The sequence below is a fragment of the Sarcophilus harrisii genome, chromosome 6 (assembly GCF_902635505.1).
Source record: "Sarcophilus harrisii chromosome 6, mSarHar1.11, whole genome shotgun sequence".
Lineage (NCBI taxonomy): Eukaryota > Metazoa > Chordata > Mammalia > Dasyuromorphia > Dasyuridae > Sarcophilus > Sarcophilus harrisii.
The window spans coordinates 164,426,071-164,441,112 of NC_045431.1; the positions used below are offsets into that span (position 1 = coordinate 164,426,071).

General features: G+C 33.3%; 2 protein-coding genes across 3 annotated transcripts in view; both read right to left on the bottom strand.

The window, feature by feature from the left end:
• Positions 1-9,722, bottom strand: part of PLK4 (polo like kinase 4) — a 38,413-nt gene extending 28,691 nt beyond the window's left edge. Inside the window, exon 1 of the mRNA XM_031942270.1 lies at positions 9,599-9,722. Within this exon, the coding sequence (XP_031798130.1) occupies positions 9,599-9,619 (21 nt within the window). The 5' untranslated portion in view covers positions 9,620-9,722. The remainder of the gene's footprint in view (positions 1-9,598) is intronic.
• HSPA4L (heat shock protein family A (Hsp70) member 4 like) overlaps positions 2,961-15,042 on the bottom strand; it is a 66,466-nt gene continuing 54,384 nt past the window's right edge. Inside the window, exons 17-20 of one of the 2 annotated variants that reach the window (XM_031942271.1) lie at positions 14,372-14,479; positions 12,743-12,862; positions 11,620-11,781; positions 2,961-9,722 (exon numbers count right to left, since the gene is read on the bottom strand). In XM_031942271.1, coding sequence (XP_031798131.1) covers positions 9,528-9,722; positions 11,620-11,781; positions 12,743-12,862; positions 14,372-14,479 — 585 coding nt within the window. In that variant the 3' untranslated portion in view covers positions 2,961-9,527. Of the gene's footprint in view, positions 9,723-10,074; positions 10,176-11,619; positions 11,782-12,742; positions 12,863-14,371; positions 14,480-15,042 lie in introns of those variants that run through there. The other variant, XM_031942272.1, reaches the window with a different exon arrangement.

The window sequence follows — 15,042 nt, forward strand, 5'->3', positions numbered from 1 at the left end:
TTAAATGATCTTTTCTATGTAGTTAAAGATATAGGGAAGGAGAAAGGACTAAAAATGGAACCATGTCTAACATAAGAATTGTCCAATTTTTATTTCTACTAAAGTAGCAGGGTTGGGCATAGGAAATGCTTTTGTGGAAATTTTTGTGGGGTTTCTTTCAACAAACAAACAAACTGGTCTGTGATCTTCAATGCCTTGCTATATATATAAACAATAAGCTATCCAATGAAGAATTCTAGGGAATTCAGAGCCTCATTGACTTTAGTGTGGTTGGTCCCTTTGCCCAATGTGAAAACTTTCCAGCTTGGTAAAAAGTACTTGTATTCTAAAAGTCTTTAAAAATTGAGGATCATTGGGGCAGCTAGATGGCGCGGTAGATAGAGCATCAGTCCAGAAGTCAGGAGGACCAGAGTTCAATTCTGGCCTCAGACATTTGACACTTCCTAGCTGTGTGACCCTGGTAAGTCAGTTGACCCTAATTATCTCAACCAAAAAAAAAAAAAAGAGAGTAAAAATGCTGTAAAAATGATTAAAAATTTTTTTTTTCTGAGGCATTTGGGGGTTAAATGACTTACCCAGGATTACACAGCTAGGAAGTGTTAAATGTCTGGGGCCAGAATTGAACTCGGGTCCTCCTGACTTCAGGGCTGATGCTCTATCTATTGCACCACTTAGCAGCTCTTCAAGAATAGAATTTTTTAAATGGTTAGTTATCATGCTACATAAATGTAAGAAACCAATATATGTGAATTACTCAAATAGACCATATTTCATTCTCCCTTGGCAGGACTCCCAAATAAAATCAATGGACACATAGAACATTATTAAAAGATAAAACCATAAAACCCCTACCTATCAACCTTTTATTTCTGAGCTCTTTTTTTTTTAATTTAATTTTTTTGGTGTGTGAGGCATTTGGGGTTAAATGACTTGCCCAGATAGGGAATGTTAAGTGTCTGAGGCTATACTGAACTCAGTTTCTCCTGACTTCAGGGCCAGTGCCCTACCAATTGCACCATCTAGTTGCTCCCACCATTTTATTTCTTATTATCATATAATATGACAAAGTGGTTAAAGGGCTAGATTTGAGATGATTGAAACTTAATTTTCACACAGTTACAATGTAATTATTGGATATGAATCCTTTCTCGGCCTCAAGAGTCCTCCTTGGGAAAAGGATTATACATGCACTACCTACTTTGTAGATGAGTTGTCATTTTAAAGAATGATTAAAAACATTTTTTAAATAAGTTTTTTTATAAATTTGAGTTATAATTGTCTCTACTACAAATTTATATTTGTAATATGTGTGTGTTATATACTTGTATGTGTGACTCCATCAAACTGAAATCAAAGTTTACTATGGTGGTCTATTAAAGACTACAGTAAACACTGGCTAATAAAGTGGTATTGTAAGACAGTGTTAGTAATTAATTAGTCTTCGTTAAAAGTCTTACACTGAACCAGGGCCTTTGGGAAAGAAAGCAAATTTTGATTTTTCTTTTCCAATTAACAAAAAAGTACTTACTAATTTTGATTAACGTGTTATTCTTTGTCTATGAGAAATATACTATAAAAAAATTTTATACTTTTAACTTTTCAGGTAAAAGAAGCACTGAAATAGCAAACTAAATACTGGGGATTGATTTATCTTGAATTCATTTCTATAAAATGATAAATCCATCCAAAGAAGATGGTCCAATAAACCAGGGTGATAGGTTGAAATAAGCATCTAATTAACTAATTGGTTAGTTTTGGAATGAAGTTTGACTCAGAAACCAAATATTCACTGGCAATCAGATAATCTCTTTAGATAAACTTTTTGCAGTAAAACTTAATAATATTAAAAAGTTAATAGTAAACTATCCTTTTGAACTTGGCCTATAAGAGTTCTAAAGGTCAGATTAACAGAGAGGAAAAAAAAGAAATTTTAGTAACTTGGAGGTATTTTTATGAATTTGTAAAACAAGCTTTTTATATTTTTACTAATCAAATTAGTAATGTACATACTTAGGAATTAAACCAAGCCAAGATTACACATGAGGTAATGAAGAAATGGCAGATGTTTTAAGATGGAGATTAAATGACTAGATAAGAAGTAGCAAAGAAAGCTAAGAATTAAAGCTATGAGTTAAAATGGTAAAATAACAGTCACTATAATAAATTTTAATACTTCAAGGTAGCTGACATTCATCACTATAGATTTCCTCTTTCTATCTCCAGGCCAAATGGTAGGATTATCAGATTCTTGATCAAGTTATAGTACTTATGGAGAATTCCCAGGAGGTGTTAAAAAGATTTTTTTTTTTTGGGGTACTTACTATGAAATGTTCTGAAGAAAATAGGACATGTTCCAAAGGCACCCAAAGATATGCACACTGCTGGATTCACAGTCCTACTACTAGACAAGCTACCTATTCTGGTCTTCCTGAGCCCTTGTTTGTAAAGTGAAGGATTGAAGTAAGAGCACCTATATATAGACCCCCCTTTCAGCTCTAAAGTTATGGCTACACCAAACTGAAAACACTTCAGGTTTTTTTTAGTTAGGGATTTCACATCTAAACAAGTCCTAGGCAAAAAAAGAAAATGAATGCAGAATTGTTAAAAAAAAAAAAAACGGATAGGGAAGTTTAGGGAAATTTCACATTTTTCAAAACAAATAAAACATTATTTAAAATGAGAAGATGACCAGTTCCTTTTCCATCTTCATTAAGGGGTTCTCATGACAGTCAGATTTCCTTAGCATTAACCACCTATCAACTTTAAGGAGGAGATACTCCCATAAAGTCAGGGTAAACAGTCATGACTCTTTGGCTTCAAGAAGAGCAAGCTGGGCCAGAGAGCTATGCCAGAGATCAGACCCTAAATACCACACCCAAGTTTTTTTTTTTTACTGTTTAAAAAAAACAAAAAAACCAAATGCGATAGATGTATAAAAAGCACTCCAAAATCATATTTGGTTGTTGTATCCTCACTAATTCAAACAACAATTTATTGTAAGCACAGCAGTTTGTTAACAAGATGATGATAATACCAATATGGAGAAATATTTTTCAAATATTATATAAATAGCAGCAGCAAGGTTGAGATATAACATTGAGAGCACCTCTGCACATCCTTGAGTCCCTCTTATCTCAATCCCAAAGAATATGTATGTTTTCAATGTAGAAAGAAAAACACCTAAAAACACTATTAAAAAATTTAAAAATTCATTGGCTTAAGATAATCAATCCTGAAGTACAGCCATAATCCTACAATTTACACACAAACAAAAAACAAATAGAATTCACAAATGCATCATGTATATTCTAAGAACAGACAGAGAATATGACTGGGCAGGTAGAGTATAATCTTTCCTATGCACATCAATGTTTAATAGTTTGCTACCCTATTAGTAAACTACCAAAAGTTTAAGAACTCATTTATTTATCTTTTAGTTTTTAGAAGCACTGTAGTCTCAAGTTTTATTTTGCCAATATTACTGACAAAATATTAAATAAATAGCCTCATATAGAATGGAGTGCATTTACCATCGAAATCTTCCAAACAAATCTGGTTGGTACCCAACATCAATAAGAAATAAGAGATGGAGTGGAGTATATACCTTTCATAGTAAGGTTAAGGTTAATTGCATAAAAACGACATGTCAAGTAGGCAAAATTAATAGTTTACATACTCGTTTCCCTCCATTATTATTAATTACACAAGTGCTTGACAGTGTGTGTGTTCTCACTCCTGTAAGTTACAGACACAGCAAACTTTCAAACTTTGACACTGCTACTGTCATCAGGCTACTCAAGTTTTATCACAAAGTTTTCCATGGGAAGGTTCCTAACATAGGTTTTCCAATAGATAGCACACCTCAGGTACTTTACCAAGTTGTCATACTCAGAATTCTCACACAAATGCTTTCAAATGAGATGTCTTCTTACAAAATTTGGGCAAGGCATATAAAAATGCTCCCCATATTTACCCTCCTAAATTGTTGGATGATTCATATTCCAGAAAGAATCAAGAACAACATTGCTGTCTTCCTTTTTCACAGGGGTAAAAAAAAACCATGTGAATGGAAATTAAGCTGCTAAGAAAGATAGAACAATTGTAATTGCAATTAACAATGTTAATTACCTCTTCCTACCATGTGATGCTGAGTTTAAAAAAAATTATTTTCTCTTGCAGTTGGTCATAAGGAAAAATAATGAATATCAAATATTTGGGGGGGGGATGTTTTTCAAGTTCATTTATATCCATCTCAATTTCTAATAAATTTTTGTTTTCATATGCTAGACTAATGAGTCCTCTTAGAAGCAAAAACAAGTTTTAAAAATGCAGTTTCTTAGTGAATAGCAAAACAATCAGCATTTACAATACCTATGCAAAAGAAATGCAGGCTAATGTTTAAGTGACTTCTTGAGTTTTGGCTTCTACATTTTCTTTTCTTTCTTCTTCTTCTTCTTTTTTTAGAAAAAAGGTTCTTTCATATAATGGTTACAGAAAATTTATTCCACTCAGTTCAAAGAAACCTTAAAGCATTTTAAAAGAGATTATAAAAGAAAAAACCCTGTACTTCTATTATTTATCTTAGTACATTTTAGGAATATTACACTCTGAATATGAACAAAAAAAAAAAGCAACAGCAGAAACCTGAAGAAAGGGTCGATAGAAAAGTAGTTAAAAAGAAAAAAGTGATACTAAAGCTAAGCAAATTATTCATGAGAGTAATTGGATATTAGTACATTAGTGTCTGAAAGAAAGGGAATTGGAGATAATAAAAGAAAAAAATAGACTAAAAAAATGCAAGCAAAATTCTTTAAAAATGAAAACTATTCTTAAATAAAATCGTGAAATCTGTAAGAACTAAAAAAAACTATAAAGGCAAAGTATAAATAAAATGGAACAAATAGATAATATTTCCATTTCTAAGGAAGCAAGAACCCACATAATGCTGTGGGTTGGGTATAATAGGATCTGTTTAAAGAACAAGTGACTTGTGAAAGAGGAAAAAAAGATATCATACAAATAATCTTTTTTTTAATGGACTGATTAGTTGGTATAATAATTAAGTTCAAAGAAGCAAATACATAAGACCTCAAAGATTTACTGACTATTTTACCTTCTACTCTTTGATTGTTTTTCTTTAAATAGAAATAAGTCAAAATCCTTCTTTCAAACTTTAGTGAGCCAATGAACATTCTATTTATATTTAAATTTGTCAAATGCCTACAAATTGCCATTACTGACCTTCATGTACAGATTCCTTGCAAAAGTGGGCAAAACAGTCTTTCTCTTACCCCACATTTCATAAAGTTGCTTGCTGCAATGCAAGCTTTTCTACAAACATATCTTCAAGATGTACCCATAATTTGAAGGAAATTAACAGAGAAGAAAATCAGAATTTCCAAGGTAGGAAATGTATTCTTCTAACTATAGTTGCAAAGAAAAGCTCACTGTAAGCGAAAATTTGTAAGGAAATACTTAAGAGCAGCTCTTCTGGACTTGTTGATTTGGGGGCAGGAAAGGCAGTATTTTCCATTTATTTTACTGAACTACCCTTTTTAGTGAAAAAAAATGTTTTTGGATATTTATTGGTATTATGGTTATTATCCTGTACATTAGACTAAAAATAACTATAGTGGTTGCAGGATGAATTCTTAACCTACTTACTGTCCAGAAAAGAAGATAATTTTTTGAAATTTACAAAGTTTTATAAGCAATTTTCTAAATTATTATTATGATATAAAACTGTAATATAATCTAAGAAGGCAAAATGCATTAGAACTGAAATTCTTTTAAAGATTTTAAAAATCACTTTCAAAAGTGATCACTGATTTAAATTGCATCAAGTCACCAAAATTAAGAAACAAAAATATTCTGGAAAATACAGTGATTAAATATTAAAAAGTAAATGTGCTTAAAAAGGATAATACCTATGCAGCTTTCTAGTTAAATGCCTCATAAGCAAATTTCATAAATATTGAATTTTGAAACACTACTGACAACTTCAAATGTAAAGTATTAACACGTTGTTTCTGCTAACAATGAGACACACCTTTTCCTAGTAATATCATAAAATGTTCAAAATCTATTCTACCACAATATAACATAATGTTTTAAATATTTGTAGAATGAGCAGAATCATAACTGTATATACCCTGACTATAACTACACAAATGCATGTATGTATACAAGTAATTCCAAATACACAAAACAAAAAACAAGAAAAACGAGGAAAGCCAAAGGTAGAATTACTTTTGACAGAGGTAGAAGGGGAGATAAAACAAATTTTTTTTTTTTTTTACTGCCTATTAATATTCATTTGGTTCTACTTTAGGAAATAATGTGGGTTTTATTTAGGGATTTATTCCTTACATGCAAGGAAACATGTTAAGTTTATCATTAAAAATATACAAGTATTTTTCAACTACCAACACCAATAAGTCAAGCCCAGAAAAAATTCTAATAGGATGTAGGCCTTTAAAATAATTTAAATTGATTAGGAAAGGCACACAAAGTAGGATGGCCATGTCTAAAAAGGGCTAAGCGGAAACAATACAAATTTATACAATATTTTACTGTCTTTATCTTGAGTGTTTTAATGCTTTAGTTTTATATTACTGATAACTGAGTCCCTAGGGTTTTCTAATAAAGAACATTTTTCTCCTCTGGAGGTTTGATCCCGCATAAATTAAACACTGTTGTCTTCCCCCAAGGAGTATTCCCTTAGTCATTTACATTAAAATGAAAATTAACTTAGTATATCTATTGCTTTGCCTTTATGGTTTTCCTTTAAACAAACCCAAGGGAAATATTCTCCCCTTATCTTTCAATTTTAAAAACTGGCTGTCTGTTGCTCAGACTGCCCAGTTCTCATGCCACTTATTTTGGGGGGTTCTCAAAATGCAGTCATTTCAGATCTGTTCTCTCATCTTTTCCTGTCCCATTTTAGCCTTATTCTCCTCTTACCCCCAATTAATAACCACTAGGTTTTAAGTTTACTAGGCTGATGACTTTAAAAAATTTTAAATTTGACAATTTTGCTTTTTTTAAAACTAAACAATTTGTATAATAGGAAGTTCATTTTTATTTTGACAATCTCTAGCACAGAAGTAAAAAAGCATATTGGATTATTTGTCTTAAACTCTATATGGACCTATCTTACTATGTATTACAAATATCTTTATATTATAGATAATTTTAAAAAAGAAATCCCCAAACATCTTACTATGTGCCAATAAAATTATAGGAAAAGGGCCCATATAGTAATAAACTTTTGGGTAAATCAGAAGTATTAGTTACTGGTGGTATAGTGCTCCATCATCATCCAGAAAGCTAGGAGAAATGATTTTATGTTTAACTTAATACATTCTTAACCAAGAGTGACTCTTTCTCAGTCTCTATTCCCAAGATCCAGATTTATTCAATATGAAGATTACAGGCTGGGATGGTAAAGGAGAGGAGGAGAGAAGGAAAGCCTTGCTCTTCATATATGTATAAGGTGCAAAATTTACACATAGGAATGAAACATGTTTCTATGTGCCCACATATATTTAACATATGGACATACAACATATCGTTAAGTCCGAGAGTAGATGTCTGGTCCCTAGGATTAACCCCATGCTCCTACTCTGACCTGGCAGTTTTGATTATCTTTTGAAGATTAAATTCTCCATGGTCCTTAGGTATTACTTTACAACAGTTCTTAAGTTCAAACCAAAACAAACAAATGGAAAATACAAGTGATTTTATCTGTTTCAAATATAGTTCATAGTTAAATAACTTTAAGAGGATTAAAACAAGATAGATGGAAGGTGTTCTGAGATGTCAGAAACTCAGTGTAGACTTCTTAATAGTAAAACAAGTCTGAGTTAAAATCCTCACATAAAATACCATGGCTAAACATACTTCTTTTAGCCTAGATTACAACTATAATAATAAAATATTCCTATTTTAGAGAACTAATTTTGAGAAATACTGAATATTTCCATAAAGACACTGTGCTCAGAACTTTTGATTTGCATAGGTATGGAAAAAAAAATTTAAACATAGGAATATCTAAAACTAGATCCTATCACCCTAATGTAAATATCTACAATTACCTCAAACAGCTAAAGATTTTTTTCTGCAATTTTTCTATGGTGTTAAAATCATTTCAATATATGTTCACTCTGAATTTGGCGGCTTAGGTTTGGGGGCAGTACTGGGCTACTGGGGATATCAGATGGTTAAAAGCACAGATATGTTCATAGAAATACTGGTATTTATTGGTAAATATTGGTAACTTACAGCCTCCTTCACAATTAATTTAAATTAGAAGCATCAAATTGGTGGGCCCAATTTTGAATGAATCGCATAATGGTAGAAATTATAAAGAAAGCTTAATTAATATTGCCAGTTTGTATTATACAACAGTCTATACTACATACTAGTCACAAGACTTTCCAAAGACTGTAGCAGAAGGGCTTTCTTGTGCAGTGTAACAACATGAATCATCATGTTAAAGAGGAGTGGGTGAAGGATATGCTAAGAGTAGTTGCATTATTTCTCCCTCACTTGGAAATATAAGCTCACTAGACATTTTTAAAAACCTAAGTACCATTTAAATCTAAAGAAAATTGCCAAGATCAGAGCACAGAGCAGCAAGCCTGACTATAAGTTAGCAATGCTTTCTTCTTTTAGCTAGGAAGTTGAAGTTATTTTCTCTGGAAATTCTCATAGTCATTAAGCTAACATTTTAGCAGCAGCAGCAGCATTAGCTTGTCTTCAGCCAAAGCAGGTCAGCTTGTCTTCAGCCAAAGCAGATCATCTCTTGCAAAGTAAAGGTAAAATGACAAGCAAGAAATCAAAGCCATGTTTTTGGTAAAGGAAATATTATTGCTGGTGTCACCACAACTCAAAATTGTGTTTTCTTTTTGAAATTTGAGTTTTCTTTTCAAAATTCATGTTTTTGTTCATCTGTGTGACAATGACAAGAAAACCTTGAATTTCTCACAATACATCAATGAGATGGACTAGTTTTGTCAGCTAACCTCTTATTTGTTTTAATATTTAAATTATAACAATACAATAACTAGAAAAAGGTCAGTGCTTCAATGGCTTTAAACCATTTCAATTCCAATTTTTTTTTTCAAAAATAACGATGCAATTAAATCTACACTTCTGCATCAGTAGTGCAATACAGTGTCCTTTCCTGAATAAAGGAGCTGAGGTTTATCCACAAGAGAAGCTTTAAATAAGGTAGATTGTTGCCATCTTTCTATCAATTCTGCAAGTCTGACATAAGATACAATGGGAAAGCTTAAACTGACTTATACAATCTATTCAGCTAAAGCTTCACCTAAGCAGCATTAATCATTGGAAATGAACATCAGAGGTGCACTCAATATAAAACACTTTTCAAAACTACTGCAAAGAACAAATGACAAAAATGGCTAAGAACAACAGAACATCTGTTGGGTGTCCCAGATGCAAAGAAGAATGGGCCCTGCAATTACTTGCACTGTCTGAATATGTGATGGAGACCCGACGCCTTAGTCCACTTCCATCTCTCCAGTAGAAGGTTTAGTATGTGGGGAACTTTCCTTGGCTGCATCAGGCTTACTTTCAGGCCCACTCTGTCCATTCATTGGTCCATTGTGTTCGCCATTCGCTTTTGCTTGGTCTTCAGATACCTCCACTTTGGGTTTGGCCTTGTAAATGATGGGGTTACAAAAATTATCCAGCTCCTAATGGCATTAAATTAAGAGAAATGATTACATTTAATACTGAATACTTCATTAAAATGACTACATTATGTTTGATGCTCTTAAGTGCACTTGTGTGCTTTCCTTTTTTTTTTTTTAAACTTCTAACATTAAGTATTCACTACATAAGATGATGTGTAGATTATTTAGTTGTATTTTCATTCTGCTTCTTCCCAATCCCATTCCCTTAAAATTTTAAGAGTTTCAATAACATAATTTTATAAGTTCTAGAGCATGGAATAAGTTTTGCTTTAAATTTTTTATTCTGAACTTAAACACCAAATAAAGCAGGAACTTCCAATATACTTAGAATACAAAAAACAATTGGACATAGAACTGAGGTTCTTCATTATGTACAGCTTCATCTTTAAATATATAATGACCTCACCACATCACTTTGCTCTAGTGTGATCCCTTCTAGGCCTTCTTTCTGTTCTGCAGTTAAAAAAAAAAAGCTTCAACAATCATCCTCTCTTTATCTGTGAACAACTGATCCTTTACCACCTCCCCCCCAAGTAAAGGAAAAAAAAACAAACCCTTGAGTATTATTATCTATATACTTGTGACAAAATCCAAAATTGGGAGGCAGAATGGTACAATGTATAGAGCAATGACTGATGGAGCCCAAGAACCTAGTTTCAAATACTATCTCATATGTTCAAACAAATCACTTAATACCTCTTGGTCTTCAGCTTCCTCGTTCATAAAATGAGGAAATTGGATTACCTAGTATCCAAAGTAACTTCCAGATATTATATTACTCCATGTTTTTTCACTCCTTACCCTATTAATAAAGCTCCTGGTTTCTTATACTCTCTTATGTTTCTTTTCTCATTCCTCAATTTCCAAATTTCTTATGTGTTCCTCAAGCATATACTGTTTATGGGAAACATTTTTTTCTCTTCATCTAAACCCATAAGAATTAGCAAAATTTAAAAAATTCCTTCTATGATATTTCTCTCGGGTAGTCTTTTCCAGGTCATTGTTAAAACTTTACAAGCCAAGGAGGGGATAGAATTGTCTAATCTTGAAATATGAATTTTACACTTACCTTTCCCAATGTTCTTTCACAAATATACTCCCTATTAATTTAGAGAACTTATATGTCATTTTAAGATTTTACTTCTTGGATATGAAGTGCCATATACTTGATTAAAAAATGAGAAATTTCCAATGGGGAGGAAACGAAGGCACTTTCTCAAGAGACCAACATAGACACAGAGAACCAATGACCAAATGAGTTTTTAAAAAAACACCTAAAATCAGGGACAGGTAATAAAGGAAATTAAAAAGCATGGCACAATCCTCTAAGAATGGCAATAGGAATGCCAAAGCTGAAATAAGTGGGAGGCTGGTAAGGAATGCTAAGGAGAACAAAAAAAGGCTTTGCTAGATTCTTAAAACTAGATTGAGGAAAAACAGCTATATCTAAGAAGTCAAAGGAATGTCACTTTGAGCAGATGAGGGAGAAAAGGCATCGTTAATCAATCTTGATTTTGCTTCTTTGCCAAGGAGACTCATCTTTGAGCTGGACAGAGCACAAGTGCAGGTTAGCAGTACTCTGGATCATAGGAAAAAAAGCCCTTGATAACCGATGAGAAAGGAGTGCTTAGAGGCATTCTGCTGGGATGACAGTAGGGCTGTAAACCTCTGACCCAAGATCCTCCAATGGACATTGCTCCTATTCCCCAACTCTGTAGACATCATGTCTACTTTCTTTGATGGTCAAGGACTGAACACTCAGTGGATGTACATGCCAAACCACTGTCTACATAACATAATTCCTCTGCTCTAAGCAAGCGAGAGAAGCACAGGGAGTTGGGAGCAGCAGTCTGAGACTCGAGGGCCCCACCTTACTCCCTCCCTGCCAGGATCTTACCTTGGACTTCGCGACTATTTCTGCTACTTTCACCACAGGGTCTTGAGTGAGGCTTAATTTATTTTGTGCATTCATCTTACTGTTCAACCAATTCATAGCTTCATTAATAAATTTTTCCACCTTTTCCATGTCAGCTGCATCTAAGTGATCGTATTTTTCATCCTAATTATAAAAAAAAAAAAGTTGAGGTGAAAAATTGGAACAAGAGGTTTGGCAATTGTTAATGCTGTAAAGTTACCCATGTATATATCCTGTAAATAAAAGGCTATTAAATAAAAAAAAAAAAAAAAAAAAAAAAAAAAAAAAAAAAAAAACATGGCCAAGGTAAGAAAAAAAAAAAAAAAAAAAGACTTTAAAGTATGAGGCAATCCTGAAAAATACATGTATTCTGATCATATTAATGGGCTTTATGAGAAGACAAGTGACAATTTAGGTGTGGGTACACACATTTTAAAAAACAGTACCTATAACACTATTTACAAAATAATAACAAATAAACACAAGTTGGCATTATCAATGTTTGTAGCAACTGAAAGAGACAAAATGAACAGGATGGGCTGGGGCTAATTAATTAGGAAAGGATTCCTGAGAAAAGCATCAATTGTTCCAAGTTTCTGAAAGGCAGGAAAATGGTGGGATTCTTTCTCTACAAAGGAAAGGTCACACATGAAGACATGAAGATGTAGATCAGTAAGGAACAAAACTAACAAGGACATTAAAAAATCATTATGAGAAACCAGGTAATCAAGATAGTACATGATGTACTGAAATGACATTGTCCTATGAAGTCAAAATTGGTCTCAGCATTTTTTAAAAAAAGGCTCCACACTCAAAAAACCTGCTGGTCATCATCTCTAAGTTCAGAGAGAAAAATGTCATTGGCATTACGATGATGCTTGGCTTGCTAGGATTTATCAGCTTTACATGTATTTCGCCAGGACAAGAAGCCTAGCTTTAAAATTTCAGGTTGGCTTAAACATAAGAAAGTAGGATCTTTTCTGGCAGTTCTGTAACAATTTAGAGCTAATTTATTCACGTTTGCCTTGAAAATTAATATGCAGGCTTACAAATAAAAATAAGTGATATCCCCCTGCCCTCTCCCTTTTCTTCACAAAAGTAGTACCTTATTCTTGAATGCTTCTACCACTTTCATGAGTAGTTGGATCTTCTTTCCCAAGTCATTTAAAGCTTTCGGTCTCTCTTCATGTTCTATGTACCTAATTTGAATAGGCTGGCCATATTTCTGTAAGCAGTAGAGAAAGAAAAAAATTAAGTACATTTGAGGCTTTAAAAATAATAAAAAAATGAAGCACAATGGTGTGGCTTGGTTACCCAGGGGTAGCATTAACTTTCAAGATAAATAACAAAACCTTTTAATACAAGACATTTCTTCTAGTCTTAAGAGATCTCTCAATATTCCCTACAGCCGAGAAGGAAGACTTTGGCAAAATATTAAGATATCTCTTTCTTTAGTTTCCTAGAAGAAACATGATTAGTAACTTTTGGTTGTAAGAAATCATCCCATTAATCAAATCAGAAGGCAGAGTCCAGAAAATCGACTGCCTAGAATTTCTGTCTGTATTAACATGCCAGAACAACAGAACAGAATAGAAGTCTAGGAAACTTTACTGGATAAGAGCAAATGCTAAGCGTACGAACTGCTTTTAAAAATAACAACAAAAATCCCAACCTAGAGAACTTAAAAGTGAATCTATCTTATTGCATTCAAGACATAAATAGACCTTGCTTCTTACTGATTATATAACAAATTGTACTAGAAAAAAGACTAACCATGGCTCTCTCCTTGGCTAAAAATTAAGTTCAAATTTTAAGTTCAGTAGCCTGTAATTCTTATTCAAACTTTTTTTTTAATGAAAAGAATGTGAACTTAGAAGTTTAACCAAAAATATATAAAGAAAGAAAAAATTAATAGATAGCAAAACTACTCTAGAAGGTTTGTCATACCAGAGTTGTGAAACACTGAACTCTTGGAACTTTTTCAATGTGTTCTGCAGAACTCTTAATGACAAAGATCCCATAAAATAATTTTTTTTTTAATAGAAAAGGCAGCTGGCTCTATTAAGACCCCAAAAGAAAGGTACCAGAAAAATATTGTCAATTAATAAAAATATCCTGACTGGAATAACTTGAAATATCAAGATTCTATACTTTCTAACCAGAAATTTTTAGAGACATGTTCTTCCTGCTTCCCTTCTATAATGCACAGAAGCTGCCAAAAAAATTTGTCTACAACACAGGTCTGATCCATGCCCTCCTTTGGCTGGAAATTCTGCAGGAGTCCTCTCCTAGTATCACCCCCAGAATAAATAACAAACTCTTTAATCTGACACTTAATAACCTACACAAGCTATCTCCACCTGTAAAGTGTTTCACAAGTGGAACACCTTATTGCCATTGGACGCTAGGTCAGAGCATTGGCCTGAGAGTCAGGAAGACCCAAGTTCAAACCCCAACTCTACCTCATATCCTCTCATTTGTCTGCCTCTCTTGTCCTAGGCACTTCCACAATTCCAATTTTGACTCAAGGCTGTGGACCTTTATCTTAGTCCAAACACTGACTAAAAGTCAGTGTACTGTTCAATACTATTAAAAAACAAAAGATCAACCCCAAATGTCAGCCAGCCAGGATGGATCAGGGATGGAACTTGAACCCAGGCTACCCTGATCTCCAAGCTAGTGTTCTATCTACTTTGTGTCTGTCTTGTCATGACCTAATAACAAACATTATTACCTTTAATTCATGAAGTTTATCCACATAAATTTGTTTTGGTTGATCTTCTCCATCTTCATAAAGCCAATTTTCAGTATCTTCCAACACTGAAGACAGCTTATTTGAATCCTAGGTCCAAAGTTTTAAAAAAATTGATTGAAAATGTTTCCTTGGAAAATCCTTGCAATTGCACTTCCACCCATAAATGATACAGAAGTTTGTTTTTTTTTTAAAAAGGTTTTAAGAATGGTGCTTTAGCATATCCCTACCATTAATAAAGAAAATAGTTGATAGTTGTAGGGGGTCTATCTAGCAGCAATGGGGCAGTTATGATTTATGTCACATTATGGACAGATCCTATCTGCAGAAAGGTTTGGGGAAAAGGAGGAGCCACTATACTTTTTCTTAGAAGAAAAGGGTCGCTATTTCCACTCTCTCAGACTTTTAATTCTGTCTCACACTGGACTCACAAGCAAATCTTTGAATTTCTCCTTCTAAAGAAGTGGCCTCTATAGAAATGGACCAAACTAGTTGGCTAGCTGGCCTCACTGAGACGCCAACTTCATCTGGAGGCCCTTATCTGGGCTTGTCATTCTCTGTTCTCTCTTGGGGAGAAGCTCACATTCTCAAACTCCTTAGCTAGGAGCTTGTCACCCAGATCCCTTAAATAGCCTACCACTCCTTCAATAATT